At 46.0% G+C, this 18,860-nt stretch overlaps 3 protein-coding genes across 4 annotated transcripts; 1 reads left to right on the top strand and 2 right to left on the bottom strand.

Annotated features, from left to right (window-relative positions):
• Positions 1-5,064: 5,064 nt before the first annotated feature.
• LOC136506449 (chloroplastic import inner membrane translocase subunit TIM22-2-like) lies at positions 5,065-15,151 on the top strand. Its single transcript, XM_066501378.1, has 5 exons — positions 5,065-5,479; positions 13,586-13,650; positions 13,741-13,813; positions 13,919-13,972; positions 14,658-15,151. The coding sequence occupies exons 1-5, from the start codon at positions 5,212-5,214 to the stop codon at positions 14,885-14,887; spliced, it is 690 nt and encodes a 229-aa protein (XP_066357475.1). The 5' UTR covers positions 5,065-5,211; the 3' UTR covers positions 14,888-15,151.
• Positions 5,986-15,547, bottom strand: LOC136506450 (IQ domain-containing protein IQM6-like). Of its 2 annotated transcripts, XR_010771595.1 has the most exons (7): positions 15,525-15,547; positions 15,370-15,445; positions 9,250-9,478; positions 8,237-8,286; positions 8,024-8,125; positions 7,822-7,939; positions 5,986-7,736 (listed from the first exon to the last, which is right to left on the bottom strand). XR_010771595.1 is itself a non-coding variant. In XM_066501379.1 (6 exons), the coding sequence occupies exons 3-6, from the start codon at positions 9,326-9,328 to the stop codon at positions 7,877-7,879; spliced, it is 294 nt and encodes a 97-aa protein (XP_066357476.1). In that variant the 5' UTR covers positions 9,329-9,478; positions 15,370-15,445; positions 15,525-15,547; the 3' UTR covers positions 5,986-7,876. The 2 variants fall into 2 exon arrangements, 1 of the variants encoding a protein (XP_066357476.1); XM_066501379.1 differs by having other exon boundaries at positions 5,986-7,939.
• An 11-nt stretch (positions 15,548-15,558) lies between these two features.
• On the bottom strand, positions 15,559-17,077 carry LOC136506448 (DIBOA-glucoside dioxygenase BX6-like). Its single transcript, XM_066501377.1, has one exon. It carries the CDS (start codon positions 16,826-16,828, stop codon positions 15,680-15,682), a length of 1,149 nt encoding a protein of 382 aa, XP_066357474.1. The 5' UTR covers positions 16,829-17,077; the 3' UTR covers positions 15,559-15,679.
• Between the last annotated feature and the right edge of the window lie 1,783 nt (positions 17,078-18,860).

Genomic DNA, 18,860 nt, shown 5'->3' on the forward strand with positions numbered 1-18,860 from the left:
AGATAGCAACACACTAGCAAAACCATAGTTGCACATTTAGATAGTTTATCTATTACATATGTTTTGCTAGGGTTAGAAAAAGAGGCCATAGTTTAGAAGTAGAATTTTTAAGTTGTCTAATTCACCCCTCCTCTTAGGCATCATGGTGCCCTACACCGATCTTGTCAAGAGCATGGTTCGGTATAAACTTTGTACCCCTCTCTCTCTTGTTTCTTCATTATTTTTATATGCTAGTTACAATTGTTATAACAATCGCAGTGTTCATCTTATTCATGTTCTTCATTATAATGTTCAACGTCTACTTTGATTATATATTTAGTATAGCTAGTTCGTATAGCGCTCACTCCGATGTACACGGGGTGGGTGGTCGATATTTTATAAGCGTGGTGCTTATACGTTGTTTACCTGCGGATACATCCTATATTCTGGGTCATGTGGTAGATCGCGAATGTGACACTCCCGTTGAGTCCTTTGTAGTCCACTCCCCGAATATAGGTGCAAGTAGGGTCCGATTATGAAGGTAGAACGAGCTCTGCCCTCAATCTTCCTTGGTAATATCCCTTAGGTGTAGATATGATGATGATCTTAGCCATGATTACTAGGTGTAATTGCACTAATCAAATGTATACTTTGACTTATAATTAAGAATAATTTAGAAATTATTCCTTTAATATTCTACGTGATCATGCTAATGCTATAGAAAGGTATGCTCTGAGTGATTTATTATTCTCATTACTTATCATCTATACATCTCTTATCTTATGACTTACCCTGTTGTGAGTAGAATATTGGTTATGGTTTATTTCTCCTTCAATAGTATAAGTTATCAATACATGTCCATGCTAGACCTTCCCAGTGATAAAAATATAAATAATGATACCTGGAATACTCTCGAATAAAATGCTATAATGGTATATTATCTGTGCGCTTGCGGATACTTTGTATTCATAGATTTATATATATTCTCTCTAGTCACTTGCATTAATAAGAACTGCTTAGTGTTATTCTAGTAATACTATGTAGTACCAACACATATCTCTGGCATCATCACTAGGGATGACAACCTACTAAAGCTAGGAGATACAAGTTTATAAAAGGTGGCTAAGTACTTAAAACAAGTGACACATTAATAAATACCAACACTCCTCGTCCGGTTCCTCTACGTCTAGCACCATCTCCTCCTAACCCGTTTCCTCTCCGTGACTCTGCCTGATGATGCTACCTCCTCCTCTCCTAGTCAAGCGTGCCGCCAGTCCGTCGTTGCCTACTGCGTAGTGCGCTATTAGACACATGTGGCTAGTCCACTCCGGTCTCCTTCTGGTCGAGCCACAACCAGCCCCGAGGGTGCACGAGCGTAGCATAGCTCGCCAGCTTGCCCGTTGCCTCAGGCGTTGCCAGCACGGGACGAATCTGTCGTTCCCTTCTCCTTGTCAGTGTTGAGCGTACGTGAAGGAGGAAGTATGTGAAAATAGAAAGAAGACATGCATAGTTCCAGGTGAGAAAGTGCAAGAGAGAGAGAGAGAGTTTTGGAAGGGCTAAGGCGATTTTGAATTAGTTTGGGTTCCAATAAAAAAGAATATGGACTTTGTTCTTCGAAGTACTAGCGGAGACAACAACAAAATGTTGCCCCCCCTAGAAATAGGGAGGTACCTAAACATGCTAGTAGGGGCTCCTTTAGGTAGTACTGCTAGAGATGTCGTAAGCTTTAACCTTATTCGCGGTAATCTCGGCCATACAAAATAAGATTTTCTACAAATAATCTTTTTAACAGATATTTTAAAAAAATATTAATATAAAAAATCCAAATTTATGCCTATTTGTTTGATGCTGAACTATGCCACAATTAATTAAAGTTAGGCAAAGTGTGGCAGCCATAAAAAGTATAACCGATAAATCAGGCGCCACATTATTTGTGGCAAACTTTGGTATCAAAATGAGTCTATGACACGTGGGACAAACGACTAACAAAGTTTAGCATGTTATAATTGTGGCATGAACTAAATCATACCTAGAAACTATAGCATGCCTAAATTGCGACATGTCAAGTTGCTTACAAACTAAACAGACCCGTGCCAACCGTCTAGCCACGTATTGGCCCTTGGGATAGCCGATTAGACAATGTGGCAGTGAGGTAAGGTTTTGAGTGGATACGAATTACCATCAGTCGGCAACTTGAAAGCTGTGGACTGTCTGGCACTCAAAATCCAATACCTTGGAGAGTTCATGTAGCGGGCAAATTTGCAAGAGAGCAAACCAAACACGTAATATATGAATGTCTAGGTTGTAGAGTAGCACTGGACTGCAACTGTTGAGAGCCAAATATGATCAGGAGAGTTTTAGATGTACAAGGAAATCAAGTTTTGACTGAAAGAGTCAAGTTCGGATCAAATAGCATTTAAACTGACTCATTCGGTTTGGCCTGAGCTTGTGCACACCAGCCCAGGTCAGTTTTGGTTGGCCTCCTATGTAGAGCTTGTGCACTCAAGTAGATCCATATCCCTACAAAGATTTTCTCAGTCCCTCAAAATTTGTTCCCAGTCCTTAAAAAAAGGAAGAACTGATTTTTCTCAATCCCCTTTCTCCCTCCCCTCTCCCATTGATGTCGTAGACCTACACTACCAAGCGAAGCGGGAGCACAGGCACCGTGCGCTGCCACCATGTCACCGCACTGTGCTCCTCACTGGGCTATCCGTCCTCGCTACGCCCCATCGCACACGTGTCACGCCGCTGTTATTGCATAAATCGGGTTGATGCCGTGACGCTTTGTGGCTCCCCGTGCCTAGCGACCGAGCCCAGCACCGTGCCATGCCACCATTGTCATGTTGCGCCTTGTGTCTCCTTATGCTAAGAGGGCACACATCGCACCGTGCCCCATGGGTCCCTATGCCAGGTGAGCGAGCCCCACACTAGATTGCGCTGCCACTATCGCGTCGGCGTCGCCAGCGGCTCCCAATCCTGAGCAGGCGAGCTTCTCATGCACCTCGTGCCTGGAGGCATCCGACATTGGGAGGAGAGGAAGAGCAACGGGAGAGAAGAGAGAAAGGGAAGAGAATGAGAGAAGAGAGAAGGTGGAAGAGATTTCTTCACCGCTGACGCTGCTAGAGCACATGTCCCTTAGAGCCTGTTTGGGAGAGCTCTAGCTCCACGAAACTAACTCCAGAGCACCAGCTCCATCAAGGGTTTGGCTCGCAGAAAACTGTTCGGTAAAGCTCCATCTTCCATCTGAATTCACATGTAATTATAAAAACAACCAGGGTCCAAAATGAAAAAAACCAATACATCTTCGTTTTCCTAACCAAGCAAGGGGCGGGCGGGGAAGAACCGAGTGAGGGATGGCCGAGAAGAATGGGTCTCCACGCATGAGTGTCAGGTGAGCAAGGGCGCGGCAGTGGAGGTAGGGGGCGGCAGCGAGGTGAGTAGTAGGGCATCCAAGGAAGCGCCCCGAGAAGTAGGGTGCTGTCGTGGATGGGACGTCTTGGCACAGAGGAGCGCGGGGCGGGGCGAGGTGCGCCGGGGATGACTTTTGTATGTGGAGACAAAAAAAACCAGTATTGCTGTGTAACTAATGGCATGGTGGGTAGTTTTCTCTGACTCCACGAAATAGAGGTTTCCTTTTTTTAAGACGAAAGGAGAATTATATTAAAATATACATGAGTATATTATTATGTTACAAGCACTCTGGAATACAATACGTATATTAAGAAATTGTGCTTCATTTATATTGTACCCACGCTTCATATTGCTCCAAATCTCAATCCCTAACCTTTATGACAAATCATATGGATGATCACACATACAAACACTTGGCAAAAGCCCTAAGAACATATGCCCAAGGAACGACGGCCAACATTCCTGTAGCGGAGTTGAGCATAAACTTTTTTTTGTCTTCCATCTTCTTTCTTCTGCTACCAAAGAATAAGAAAATTTGATCTGAATCTTTCCAACTCAATACCAGTAATTGACTTGATGCGCAGATTTATTCTCACTAGTCCTTCATTGTGGTCAGATCTAACCACAACAAAATAGAGAAGAGACCGGAGAAAATTATTCCATGACGGCGACATCATCTCCGCCTTGATGTCACCGTCCAAAAACCTAATTCTCCATGTCGTCATGCCAAGAAAGTTGTTGACGATGTAGCTGTCGCCCTCATCTTCATCAGAATCACCATGAAAAAACCAAATCTACCCTACCTCCTCCTCGTCGCCGAAAAGGAGACAAATCCCCAATACCAAGAAACTTGGCATGGAGACACCTTAATCCTAACAGGACTCGATCTACTGGAAAACTTATTAAAGAGATGGATCCCCGTTTCCTTCGGCCTCCGGCGAGTTGCCGGAGGGGGACCAGCGGTGGTGGAAGCGGCGGCGGCCTCAGCTAGACCCTGGCGTTTTTCCGAAAGGATGCTCTGTTTCCTATCACGAAACAGAGGTTTCCAGAGCACCTCTTGAAAAGCTCTATGGATTTTATGGATTTGAGAACTAGATCCATGTTTTGGTGATATAAAGTTGTTGAGTTGAAAGTATTTGGTTAAAAAAATCTAAAATTTTATACCTTAAAATTCAGTTTTCTTGATCTTCTATATTAAGGTGATGTTAAAATCTAGGAGCTAAAGTTTAGAGGTGTCACATCGAATGTCACATGAGGTGTCGAACGGGAGTATTCGGATAGTAATAATAAAATAAATTATAGAAGTCCTCAGGAATCCGCGAGACAAATTTATTAAACTTAATTAATCCATCATTAGCACATGTTTACTCTGTAGCACCACATTATCAAATCGTGGACTAATTATGCTTAAAAAATTCGTCTCACAAAGTAGTCACAATCTGTGCAATTAGTTATTTTTTAGTCTATATTTAATAATTCATACATGTGTCAAACATCCTATGCGATAGAGACTAAATTTTAGGGAAAGAACTAATCAAGGTCTTAATTAAAATTTTAAGGAAAAGAAAGGAATCCGATGGACAGTCAAACTCTCGTACCAAGAACTCAACTGCACTTTATCCACGGTGGATTCTCACCCACTGCCCGCAGAGGATCCTACTCGCGTGTGGCGCCATCCGCAGGCCGCAGGCTGTGCGGTGTGCACGCGGACAGTGCGCAGTGGCGGTGCACCGATCCACCCGGTCCCCGTGACGAAGCCGCGCCCGCGCGCTAGACACACACGCTCGCGAACACGAACAGGGACACGAGACCGCGGCGGCCATGGCGAGAGGCGGCGGCGGCGATCCGAGGCCGGAGGATGACCCCTTCTCCGACGGCGACACCACCGGATCCGATTCCGACGAGTCCCCTCAGCAGGGGATGGGGGCCCGACGCCCTGGCGCCGCCTCCAACCCGATCCTGACACGCCTCGCGGTGTCGCGGAACCCGAGCCCGCTGGCCGCGGCCACCGCGGCCCCAGGGGTCTGCCTCCTCCGCTTCGCCTGGGAGTCCGCCGCGGGCTCCCTCGTCGGCGCCGTCGTCGGATACGGTAAACCCACGCCGCCCGTCGTCTCCGCTCTCCCTTGCCTCCCCGTTCGAATGGAACCTCAGCCTCGTGCTAGGGTTTATGGCTCACCGCCCGCGAGGTAACGTGTGGTCGTGGCGCCATTTCGAAGTCCTCAGCCCTCAGGTGCGGACTTGGGATGATGGGGTTGGAGCCCGTGCGGTTTAGGTTGTGTTTCCCCAATTCTAGCCTCCCAATTGGTGTGATAAGTATTGTTTTGCTATAGGCATTGTTCATCCTGGGGGTAGCCAGGTATTTGTGCCCTGGTCTAATTTGTGGTCTTTAGTGTACAACTCCTGCACTTAGGAACTGTTTACATTTGTTTGGTCTATAATTGCACCATTTATAACTTTTCTTTTGTTACATTAATGTTATGGTGTCTAAGTTTCTTCAGATTGTAGAGAAGATCTGATTCGAGTGGGACTATTTGGTTTTGGTTTCAATAAATTGTGGGGGGGGGGGGGGGGGGGGGGGGGGGGGGGGGGATTTCTCTTCTTTATTCACTTTATTATCTTGGTCCTGACTCCTGAGCCCTGACCATGTAACCGTACAGAGGTTTAGTGTTGGTTGTATTCATGAAACAAGTAAGGACTAAAATAATAAAAGAAACTAAAAATGACTAAACCTTGATTCACACAGTCAGATATCACTTGACTGCTAATCTGCTGTATAGGGCTGAGACTCTCAGCCTGGAAAAGCTTCACTTGCATGGGTATTTGTGTTATCTGAAGCAGTTTACAGAAACCCAAATTATAGGAATCTGTTTTCAAATTGATGTATGTCCATAGTTGAATAGTTAGTTGGTGAGTTGGATGGTTCTGGAGTATTTGTTCTGTAGCATATCTGTTTTTTAATGAAAGAGAAGGTCTGGAGGTGTGTTTGGAGCATTTCACATCTGCTGCTCTGTTACTCTACCTGCCCTTCATGGGTGAGGATTAGTTTAATTTGGGAAATTGGGTCTTCTTACAACCCTATGCAAGTGGGGGTCTACAGTAGTGATTAAATTGGATAAAGGTGAGCTGCAAAAGTTAAATTAAGGTTAGATAAGTGGAATAATGCTGGTTACATTCCGATGGCATAACCTTGTATTTTCAGCATCCATCATGCCAACCAGATGTCATCTTGTGTTCTTAGTTCATTCTGCATCGTCACAGACAGCTGACCAAACAGAACCCTGACTTGTATCTTCTCTTGTTCAAACCAGTCTGGGCCCCAGCTGTATTATTTGATTCACTGCTTACAAGTAGAAATTGAAAGATGTTAGTCGCTGAATTCTCACTCTTGGTAGTAGGAGAATTCTTACTCTCATCGAGAGAGGATGACACTAGGAGTTGGGGCAATTTTCTTGTCTATTTCTCACACAAGCTCACACAAATGCCATATCAACCTGAGGGGTTGGGGTTACATATTTATAGGCTGCTAGCCAGCCAAGCATATACCAAGATGCTAGTCTAAGATGCTAATATGCTGTCCTAGCTAAGATGCTGTCCTCTAGTCTAAGATGCTGTCCTCTAAGATGCTGTCCTCTAGTCTAAGATGCTGTCCTAAAAACAGAAAAACAGCCACAAGGACCATGACCATGTGAGCATCATAGCCCCACAAAGACCAGCCACACATGAGACTTATCCATCAAAAGATAGCTCTTCTTCAGAGAAGACCAGAATAGGAAATCGAGATGCTTGTACCAAATAGGAAATACTACTGGTATTATCAAAGCTACAATTCACTTGAGTATAATACATAAATTATCCATAGAGTTATATCCCAAAATTTGGTTTAGCCCTTCAAATGCATATATGGTTCAATGTGAGCAATGCTGGCCTGATCTGAATCCTCACATGTAAAAGAAAAAGTTCATCCAAATAACTTCTACCTTGATTTGTGAAGAAGCAAAAAGAAACCAAAACTGAGATATGAAGAACTTAATCCTTTTAACTGATGTTACAGTCATCACCATATTGAATGAAACTGGCACCATAAAGCCCTTTCTAGAAAATTATGGGTCTGTCTACATGTCTGGCGACAGATTTTTCAACCAGAAATCTGTCAACTTTTTGGCAAATCAACAGCTAACACGTCACCAACAAAAAAAACTGACAGATTTACAATACCAAAATCTGTCAGATTTTCAATACACGGGTAAAGATCAACAATGATCCAAAACCCGTTAGCTGCTTGCTGCTATCTGCCCATGTGGCTTTTGCTGCTGCTTCTGCTGTTCCACCAGTCCTTGTTCATTTAGCTAAATAGGCAAAATGGCAACATCATAATTAACAACTCTTGGCTGAACTACAAAATCCAGGTACTCGTTTTCAAATTGCCCATACTCATGCCTCGGTCTGCTCCTGCAGGCGCCAGATTGAGCTCCTGACAGTGACCGCACTAGCAATGCTGGAAATGCAGAGAACAAGTAAACATGTGCTTATCCTCCTCTTCTGGGATCTTCTGTAGAGAACAAGTTCACAAAAAGAATTAACTTTAGAGATGTTCAGTTAACTTTCTGAATGATCAGGGTTGCGATGTGCCAACCTTAATATTGGTTGGATGAGCCAAGTTGTCCTTGACGAAGCTCTTGAACTCTTGGAAGTTCTCCTCTGTCGTCCAGTAGTGCCTGCTGAGAGGCCAAATCACCTGACAGAAAAAAACAGGTCTGCGTCACCAAGACATCAAACAAACTGGTCATCGAAAAAAAGTGAAATTGAATATTTGCTCATACTAGAATGGTAGCAGATTGATAGATACCTTCAAAGTTCCATTATGAACGACCAATCTCCCGGCAGTACGAGTGGCCCCTATGGCAAGTAAGCTAGAGTGTTAAAATGTTCCCTTTTTCTTCTGCATTTGAAGTTAAAAGTTAGAACCTGTCCACTCACATGAGTATACCTGAAAATGGGCATCTAACTTTTACATTGCAACACACACACACACAAAAAAAAGACGAACCAAATGGTGAACCTACAAAACAAGCTTAGATATACTAAAATTAGTTACACAAAAAAAAAGATCTCAATTTTATTGTTCTAAAACAATTAGTTAGCCAAGTCAACCACTTGTAGTTAAACACTTACATACGGGAAGTACACAGTCTTGCAGCAGTACTCAGAAAATACTAGCAGGGATCATTCTATTTTCTCTTCAGGCACATCTTGCATTGGGTGAAAAAGAAAACACCCACTTGCGTGCCAACGAAAAATAAAAATACACACCTTTTTTCAAATCACAGCAAAACAAGGCCGGCATGCAGGCTTGCATAGTTTGGCAGAGACCAAATGCTGTGGTGAACATGTGGAAAATACATGCTGATGCAAGAGGCAAAACACAAAATGGATCACAAAATCATACAGCCTGCTCGTTTGTGCTAGCTGCAGCAGCTGCCGCCACACTCAGACAGCAGTTGCTATTGCACATACAAATCAAACAGCAGCAGCTGCAGCCAATGTGAAAGAAGGGCAGCCGACACAGCCATAAACACTAACACCAGGATAAATCACAAATCTCAAGGGAAGGGACAGACAAGCATGGAGGACATCCATCTATTAGGGAAAAAAACATTGGAAAAAAACATGATGGTTCAGTCCAAATAAAAGCAACGAGGAGCATCAGAGTTGCTATCCTAGCACATGTCAAATCAATAGCTAGTTGCACGCAAAGTTCCAAAGCAAACAGAAAAAGCTAGTATCAGTGCACACCACCTCCCTTCCACAGCAGATCACAGAAAAGCTAGCAGAAACCGGGGTTCCAGTCCATGTTCTCACATTCGGGAGAAGGCAGCATGAATCCCACCACAACCGCTCTCTCCAGGATGGCAGCATCGCCGACGGAGGCGGAGCTCATGAGCAGCGCCACCACCCATTCGACTCCCTCCTGGTTGAGCTCCTCGACGAGGTCTTGCTCCTAGTCCTGAGGCCGGCCCACCCTCATTCACGTCGCAACCGCCTTGACGAGCTGGCGCCGCGCCATCGCCACCTCGTTCGATCTGCGCCTCTGCTGACGCCAGTGACAATCAGCGCACACAGCAGCAGCTCCTCAATCAATAGCAATCGACGAATAACTACATTAAAGAACAACTACACTTACAAATTCGACCGCGCGCGTCGGAGTTGAGCACATACGCACGAAGAGAGTCCGAAGAACTTCCCCGCAATCGACGCTTTGTCACGCAGGGGCACCTCTGCCGCCCTCGGTACAGGGGAAAGCGGCGGCGAGGCTCGCGCTCCACCCACCTCCCGCGCAACCGTGACGGAGGAGACGAGAGAGGTGGAGGGGATTGGCCGTCATGGCCGATTGGGGAAAAGGAAATAGAACGGGGTTTGCGGGTTTCGTTGCGCCAGTTTTAGAATCCGCTAGCGTAGGTTTATGCCCGAAACACCACACGAATCTTGAAACACAATGAACAGCCCAAAATCTGACAGATCCAAATCAACAAAATCAGTCGACAGAAATATAGCAAAATTCGAAAATTATTATGCTTTTATTTGTGTTAGCACTGGTAGAACTCCGCCTATGTTGTCTCAATATAGCAGGTCTCAAGCCGTGGTAAAGGAGGAGGGTTGTGATAGGTGTGGCGAGCCAACGTTAAATCTAGCCATTCTAATGGAGATGAAACCCGAAAGAAAACCGTTGGGGCGTAACCCTCTTAGTGACGCGCCATATCGGAACCCAGGTATGGTGTTAAATGAGCAAGGGCCGGGTCGTCACCCCCGTGATGCGCCGTGTCGCAATCTGGGCACGGTGTCAAGTGAGCAAGGATCGGGTCGTCGCATCCTTAGTGGCGCGCTACATCGGCGCCCGGGTATAATGAAAAATGAGCAAGGGTCTTCGCATCTGAGTCGACGGGTGCGAAGAGTAAGGAAGCTAATCGAACCAACTAGGATCCGTTTAGGTAGTTGGAATATAGGGTCGCTTACAGATAAGTTAAGAGAATTAGTTGATACCGCGACTATGAGGCGTGTAAATATATTATGCGTTCAAGAGACTAAATGGAAGGGTCAGCAGACGAAGGAGGTGGATAATATAGGTTTCAAGCTTTGGTACACAGGGACAGTCGCGAATAGAAATGGAGTAGGAGTTTTGATTGATAAGAGCCTCAAGAATGGTGTGGTGGGACTGAGAAGGCAAGGAGATAGGATTATCTTAGTCAAGCTTGTCGTTGGTGATATGGTCTTGAACGTAATTAGTGCGTATGCCCCCCAAGTAGGTCTCGACGAGAGTGCTAAGAGACAGTTCTGGGAAGACTTAGATGGTCTGATTAGAGCTGTACCTAGTAGTAAGAAGTTTTTTTATAGGAGGAGATCTTAATGGGCATGTAGGTAGTACAAGCGCAGGTTTCGAGGCAGTTCATGGAGGTTTTGGGTATGGTAGTAGGAATCAGGAGGGGGAGGAAGTTCTGGACTTCGCGGTAGCTTTTGACCTGATGATAGCCAACACTTTCTTTAGAAAGAGAGAATCTCATCTAGTGACCTTCAGTAGCGGACAACACTCTAGCCAGATTGACTTTGTCCTCGCAAGAAGAAAGGACAAACGAGCATGCTTGGGTTGCAAGGTGATACCAGGGGAGTGTTGTTTCTCAACATAAACTTTTGGTGGCAGACTTTCGTTTTCAGGTGCGTGCTCGTAGGGATAAACAAGCTAAGATTGAAAGAACAAAGTGGTGGAAACTGAAAGGGGAGACGCCAGAGGTATTCAGGGAAAAGGGTTATCAAAGAGGGCTCTTGGAAGGAAGAAGAGGACAAACAACATGTGGGAGAAGATGGCAACTAACATTCGGAAGGTGGCCTCAGAGGTGTGTGAGTAACCAAAGGAAGTGGAGGCGAGGCTAAAGATACTTGGTGGTGGAACGATGAAGTCCAAAGGGCTATTAAGGAGAAGAAAGAATGTTATAGACGCTTGTACCATGGCAGGAGTGTGGACAACATAGAGAAGTACAAGGTGGCAAAGAAAACTGCAAAACGAGCTGTAAGTATGGCAAAGGGTAAAGCGTACGAGGATCTTTACCAACATTTGAGTACCAAGGAAGGAGAGAAGGATCTTTATAGGATGGCTAGGGTTCGTGAGAGAAAGACAAGGGACTTCAACCAAGTTAAGTGCATTAAGGATGAAAGAGAGCATCTCTTGGTGAAGGAGGATGAGATCTGACATCGATGGCAATAGTATTTTGACAAATTATTCAACGGTGAAAATACGGACACAACCTTCCAGTTGGGTGACTCTTTCGATGACACCAATATGCGCTTTATGTGGAGAATCCAAGAATCTAAGGTCAGAGAGGCGTTGAAAAGGATGAAAGGAGGTAAGGCGATGGGACCAGATGGTATCCCAATCGAGGTGTGGAGATGCCTTGGAGACATAGCTATAGTATGGCTAACCAAGTTGTTTAACCATATTTTTCGATCGAACAAGATGCCTGACGAGTGGAGGAGATGTATATTGGTACTGATCTACAAGAACAAAGGAGATATTCAAAGTTGTACTAATTATCGGGGAATTAAGTTGATGAGCCATACTATGAAGCTATGGGAGAGAGTTATCGAGCATCGCTTGAGAGCAATAACGCGGGTCTCTATGAACCAATTTGGCTTTATGCCCGGAAGGTCAACCATGGAAGCCATTTTCTTAATAAGACAAGTTATGGAGCGGTATAGGGAAAAGAAGAAGGACCTACACATGGTTTTTATTGACTTGAAGAAGGCTTATGATAAAATACCAAGGAATGTTATGTGGTGGGCTTTGGACAAACATAAAGTCCCAACGAAGTACGTTGGGCTCATTAAGGACATGTACAACAATATTGTGACTAGTGTTCGAACAAGTGATGGAGACACGGATGACTTCCCGATTAGGATAGGACTATATCAAGGATCAGTTTTGAGCCCTTATCTGTTTGCCTTAGTGATGGATGAGGTCACAAGGGACATACAAGGGGACATCCCTTGGTGTATGCTTTTCGTGGATGATGTAGTGTTAGTTGATGAAAGCCGGACATGAGTGAATCAGAAACTGGAGTTATGGCGGGAGATTTTGGAGTACAAAGGTTTTAGACTCGGTAGAACTAAAACCGAGTATATGAGATGTGACTTCGGCACTACTACTCGGGAGGAGGAAGATATTAGTTTGGAAGGTCAAGTAGTACCTAGGAAGGATATCTTTCGATATTTAGGATCAATGCTACAGAGAGACGGGGATATTGATGAAGATGTTAGTCATAGAATCAAAGCAGGGTGGATGAAGTGGCGGCAAGCATCTGGTGTCCTATGTGACAAAAGGGTACCATAGAAGCTAAAACGCAAGTTTTATAGAACGATGATTAGACCTGCTATGTTGTATGGTGCAAAATGTTGGCCTACGAAAAGACGACATGTTCAACAGATAAGTGTCGCGGAAATGCGTATGTTGCGTTGGATTTGCGGTCATACCAGAAGGGATCGAGTTCGGAACGATGATATACGTGATAGATTAGGGGTAGCACCAATTGAAGAAAAGTTTGTCCAACACCGGTTGAGATGGTTTGGACATGTACAATAGAGACCTCCAGAGGTACTGGTGCGTAGTGGAATCCTAAGCCAGGATAGTAACGTGAAGAGAGGTAGAGGAAGACTGAAGTTGACTTAGATAGAGGCAATAAAAGGAGACTTGAAATGATGGAATATACCCAAAGACTTAGCATTAGATAGGAGTGCTTGGAAAACAGCTAGTCACGTGCCTGAACCTTGATTGCTTCTGCTGGGTTTTAACTCTAGCCTACCTTGGGACTTAAAGGCTTTTATTGTTGTTGTGTTAGCACTGGTAGTGGATCAGTATCCCTCTGCTTAAACCATATATTCTCGGCTGTAGCTTTATTTTATGCTCTTTCTTAGAGGGTCAACAACTATAGAATCATACAATCGGTAGAGATCCCCTGTATGACTTATTGGATTAGTGAGCACAAGATCCTATATTTTAACTAACACAGTGTTCTAAAAAGTGTTAGGTGGGTCCTGGAGTCGTGGTGTCTAGCTCCAGATTGTGTATTTGTTATCCTTTTTTGGTCTTCTGCTGTGAAGCCTACATGTATAATCAGATAGCTCCACTTTTCTATTTTCTTTAATTTTTCAGGTAAAGGTTTGGTTATGATGAAGGGGTTTAAAGGATCATTTCCTGATGCTGCGTCATCTGCTAAGGTATAAGGATATTCTTTCCACATGTGGATACCACTTTGTGCCTATTGTTTACCAACATCTCATGGTGTAAATCTTGCCTTCTTGATCTAGATATTTGCTGTTCTTGCTGGTGTTCAAAGTTTGGTAGCCTGCTCTTTGAGAAAACTTCGTGGAAAAGATGATGGTTTGTATTTGTCTGTGTTCTGTTTGTTTCTTTTTTTATTCCTCTGGATTAATAAAATGCTAAAAATGCATGAATGCATTAACATGTCAATTGTTTTATTTCCAGGAATCAATGCAGGAGTCGCAGGCTGTTGTACTGGCCTTGCTTTGAGCTTTCCAGGTAAAGTTTCAGGAAATGTGCAATCAATAGCTTTGAACTTTTTTAATGTACAATTGCTGCACAGCCTGTTCCTTAATGGCTGGTGAGGACAAAGGTTACACAAACAATAGCCACATTGTTTATGCCGAGTTTTGGCCACGAGACAATTGCTCTTTTTTATATATGCTCTTTGCAATTGACACTGTTTGTTGAAAATTGAAAACACAATGTCTGTGTTAAAAATTTTATGATCACTTGCTCATGTGTGGTTCTTGGGTTGTACCTTTGCTTGCAACCTTTGATCTAGTTGACCTTTGGAGCATAGCATAGAAACCTTCCTATGCCGGGGACTAGAGGAAGCTGGTTGTAAACTTGTGTTAGTTGATGGCCTGTTTCTTTAGATTGAATGGTCTGAGTGCCTGTCACGAATAAAAAGTTTGATGCTTATTATGCTTAACAATTCCGCATTTTGATATCTCCTTAGGATGCCTCCATAATCAGTTGTGGTTTGTCTCTTGTGCACTATGGAGTATCAATGTTTAGATTCCAATTACTCATCTTCTGTTGATGTCCATGGCATACATTGACTATTTGCATTCCATTCAAGTTAATTTGTTATGCTCACTTGTTTTTGATTTCTTAGAATATGATGGCCCGGTGCAGTAATTGTTGAAATCAATATCCCATTTTTTTTATTGGGTTTCAGGTGCTCCGCAAACTCTGATTCAGAGCTGCCTGACCTTTGGGACTTTCTCTTACATCATTGAGAAGCTAAACAAGCAGCAGCCTGCGCTGGCGCTCCCGCCTGCGACAGGTGTGATGGATCTGAAGGCTGGACAAAGCGTTCTTCCCCCCTTCACACTTCCTCTTCCGGATGCGATGGACGAATTTTCCAAGTTCCAAAACTTTTTGTCATCCAAATTTCGGGGAAACTGAGTTATCCTTATGGAGTGACGCCTAGTTACCTACTCTGGAACGTGTCCTTGTAAATGCGTCAATGCCCCTTGTTTATTTCTTGGCGAATGAGTGTTCCCAAGGTAGTGTTTTGCTAGTGTTGATGATTCTACCCTGTTATGTGACAATTTTGCAAATAAGGGGAGCAGCTTGTCCTTTGTTCAACTGGTCGGATCTTCGGAGTTGTACCCACGTATCCTTACCTTGTCGACATTCACACGTAGAGCCAACATGATTTACCACAACCATGGTAAATAGTATTTTTTATATAACTTTAGTTGAACTTTAAATTATTTGACTCTTAAAAAGTGGAAATTGCATTCTTTTGTGAAGGGAGGGAGTGTTGGGCATTCCATCGAGACTGCTTCCATTTCACACTCAACCTCTCTTTTGTGAAGGGAGTACTAGGCGTTCAATCAACACTGCTTCCATTTCATACTCAACCTCGTATCAATCTTTCTTACCTGGTTTCGCGATCCCTGAAGGTGCATCTCCCTTTTTCCAGAGAGAGAGAAAGAAGCTGCATCTCTACTTGTTCGGCTGATATTAAAGTGAACTGATAAATCAACTTAAGCTATTTTGTTGTGAAAAAATGCTGTAACAAGCGAAGAGGCCCTACCTGCTCTTCCATTTCATCATGCATGATCATGGTATTGGTCTGCTCCATCCATAACTTTATTAGAGCATCACGTTTATCTTCAACCTTCAATTATTGTACCGGAGTACGTTAGCCTACAGTTACATATCACATCACAGGACTGATGTGATGTAAAATTATTGAAGCAGCTGGAAGTGGTGGAGCGCCGGGCGACCGTCGAGGCCTTTCTTGTCGTAGTGCGCCAGGAACTCCGGGACCGTCACGCTCCTGTACAGCGCCCTTCCCGCGCCATCGCCGGAGGTGATGAGCTCCGCGATGGGTCCATACAGCCTCGTGGACCTCGCGATGTCCGCGTTGAAGAAGCACGCCACTGACACCCTAGCCGTGTCCCTGCTCCGGTTGGCCACCACCCGGTGCTCCACGCTCCTGAACCGCCCGTTGCTGACCAGCTGGAGGAGGTCGCCGACGTTCACCAGGAGCGCGCCGGGCACCGGAGGCACGTCCACCCACTCGGAGGCCAGCAGCGCTTGCAGGCCGCCCTGCGCGTGCTCGTCCTGCAGCAGCAGGGTCAGGAAGCTGGGGTCCGAGTGCGCGCTGCACCCCAGGGTGAGGTCGGGCTCCGGGCACGGCGGGTAGTAGTTGCACACCAGGCTGAGGCCGTCCGCGCACCCCATCCCGGCGAGGTGCCCGGGGCCCAGCCCCAGGGCCTCCGACAGCAGCGCCAGCACCCGCGCCGCCACCTCCCGCGCCGCGCCGCTGTACTCCAGCATCACGTGCCTGACCGCGGGCGGCAGCTCCTCGGCGCGCGGCGGCTCCGGCGCCGCCTCGCAGAAGAGCGTGTCGCGCCAGTTGGCCGCCGGTGACTGGAACAGGTCGAAGTTGGAGTTGAACCGCAGCTTCCGCCGGGCGTCCCGCGTGTAGTAGGCGCGCTTCGTCTCGGGGGCCTCCTCGTTGAACCGCCTCACCGACGCCAGCATCTCCGACAGGAGCTCGCCGGGAACGCCGTGGTTCACCAGCTGGAAGAACCCCACCGTCTCGGCCGCGGCCTTCACCTGCGCGACCACCTCCTCCCGCGCGGCTGCGTCCTCCGCCGACGCCGCCGAGAGGTCGATGACCGGGATAACGCTAATAGTGTTGCAGCTGCTACTGCTAGATGACGATACCTGCGGCCCGTCCTGGCGGTGGTGGCGGAAGATGGTGGGGACGGTCGTGACGCCGGCGTCCACGAGGCCCTTGACGCCGGCCTTGGTGTCGTCGAAAGCCTTCAGCTCGCTCAGGCGGCGGTCGTAGTCGTAGCCACCAGCTGCCTCTTCCGTGGTGGACATGGCTGCCGGCCGGCCGGGCTGGCGATCGAGGCGAGTTGGATGGATCGAGATGAGATGTCAGATGTCCGTGGTGTACTGGTGTGGTTGATTGGATACTTCTCAAATTCGTCAGCACGTACGTAAGCACGACTAGCAGCTTTGGAGCCTCGGACAAACAAGCAGATGGTTGAAAGTGGTGTTCGGATACGGTGACTACTAAGTTTTAAAAGTTAGGCGTCGTTTGGAACACGGGAATAACGTAGGAATTTCACGGGTACAAAAACGGTAGGAAAGGAAACAAGATTTGCCGTTTAGAACGAAGAATGTAACCTTCCGTTCCGGAGGAAAGGATTCCATTCACGCACAAAACACGGGAACCAGAAAATCCACTCCGACCCAAGGGAACGGAGGGAACGCTCGGCCGCTCGCTCTCTCGACTCTCCCGCGCCCACTGCCTCCCTCCCGTCACTGCCTCACCCTCCCGCCATGGCCTAAACCCTAGGCACATGGGAGCACGCCGACGCACTCGCCGCCCTCCAGCTCGCACTGATGACGAATCCGCGACTTCAAAGTGCATCTGGGGGACAAAAACAGATTCCACCCCTTCCGTCTACAGCACCAGAACATGGTCTTGGCGTTCCCCAATCTGGAGGGGATGGCGAGATCCCACAAGAACAAGGTAATCAATTTGACAATTTTACTTTGTGACTGTATTGCCGTATTCATGTATCCCGACGGCGGCCGGCCAAGGCCCAGCCCGGCGAGGTCGCGAGCGCGGGCCACAGGCAGGCGCAGCCTCAGCGGGGTGCGGGCGTGGCCAAAGCTCGCGTTGCGGGTGCGGCCGGAGCTCGCATGGCTGGCGCGGCCATGACTCCCACCCGCGAGGAGCTCACATGGCTCCCGAACGGCCATGGTGGGACGGAGCGCAAGGACGACGGAGTGGGAGAGCATGACCTCGCGGTGGACAACGTTTGGTTTTCTGATGGTGAGTTTCAGTTCATGGATCTAATGGCATATATTTTCATTAAATATTGTTGCACCTATACTTAAAAATATCCTGTACATATTTTGTATAGGTCGTTATGCTGAAGGAAGGAGTTGTCATGGAATGGATCATTATGCTAATAAGAGAAAGCAATGTTCAGAAGTTCCTGCTTCACATTCACCTCCATGACATGGTCCTGATACTACATCGACCTTGCATTTTGATGTCGAGGGGACGAGAGATGATACTAATTGGTTTGGCGCTAATGAATTTAGTCCTTTCTCAAATCTAGTTAATGCCACTACTTTTAATGCCTCCCCAGATGGAACCCAGCCACAAGATTCTGTAAATCAAGAGACATTTTTGGATATGGCATAAAGGAATATGCCTAGCTGCTCTTCCACAGATACATACCTTGAATCACCAAGAATGTTATTTTCACACAATCTGTGTACAAGATCTTGAAAAATCTCTCTTTCCATGTGGAACCGCCTTTTGCATAGGGCCTCATGCCCTGTTAGAGTTTCATGAATAAAGGTGGCTCAATTTCAGATAGAATTATGTATTGGTTTCTTTTTGGATGATTGGGATGAGGTGCCTTCTTCTAGTGTTGGGTGGATGAAGAAAATGAAATCATCTTCATTTTGTGATCGTCGACGATAGTTTGGATCCATAGAAAGGAAAGCACTTCCTATCTCTACAAAGATGGCTGCTAGCATCAGGATGACACATACAGTGTGTTTGTGTGTACTACTTGTCTTGCTAGTCTGCAGGTCCAAGTTATATAGTGACGAGAAGCAAGCAACGGGTAGAATTTTTCAGACCAGACAAGCAAGTAACGGCTACTGGCTTGCATGAGCATCAGACCAGGAAAGAAAGCAACGGCTACTTTGTCATTGGAAAATGTGAAGATTCAAATCTATTTCCTGCAATCCAAACGGTCCACATTTTTAGTTCCTATGGTTTGTAATCCTGTAGTTTTCCGCTTTTTGCTTTCCTCCATTCCTGCGTTTCCTACCATTCCTCTGTTTTGCATTCCTTTGTTCCAAACAGACCCTTACAGGGTGT

This window comes from Miscanthus floridulus, chromosome 15, assembly GCF_019320115.1.
Source record: "Miscanthus floridulus cultivar M001 chromosome 15, ASM1932011v1, whole genome shotgun sequence".
In the NCBI taxonomy this organism is placed as follows: domain Eukaryota; kingdom Viridiplantae; phylum Streptophyta; class Magnoliopsida; order Poales; family Poaceae; genus Miscanthus; species Miscanthus floridulus.

Coding starts and splice junctions, on each gene's coding strand:
- LOC136506449 (XM_066501378.1), top strand. CDS start 5,212: ATGGCGAGAGGCGGCGGCGGCGATCCGAGGCCGGAGGATGACCCCTTC. Junction 13,651..13,740: donor ATGCTGCGTCATCTGCTAAG/GTATAAGGATAT, acceptor TTCTTGATCTAG/ATATTTGCTGTTCTTGCTGG. Junction 13,814..13,918: donor ACTTCGTGGAAAAGATGATG/GTTTGTATTTGT, acceptor TTTTATTTCCAG/GAATCAATGCAGGAGTCGCA.
- LOC136506448 (XM_066501377.1), bottom strand. CDS start 16,828: ATGTCCACCACGGAAGAGGCAGCTGGTGGCTACGACTACGACCGCCGC.
- LOC136506450 (XM_066501379.1), bottom strand. CDS start 9,328: ATGAGCTCCGCCTCCGTCGGCGATGCTGCCATCCTGGAGAGAGCGGTT. Junction 8,287..9,249: donor CATGCTGCCTTCTCCCGAAT/GTGAGAACATGG, acceptor TACTTGCCATAG/GGGCCACTCGTACTGCCGGG. Junction 7,940..8,023: donor CTCATCCAACCAATATTAAG/GTTGGCACATCG, acceptor TGTTCTCTACAG/AAGATCCCAGAAGAGGAGGA.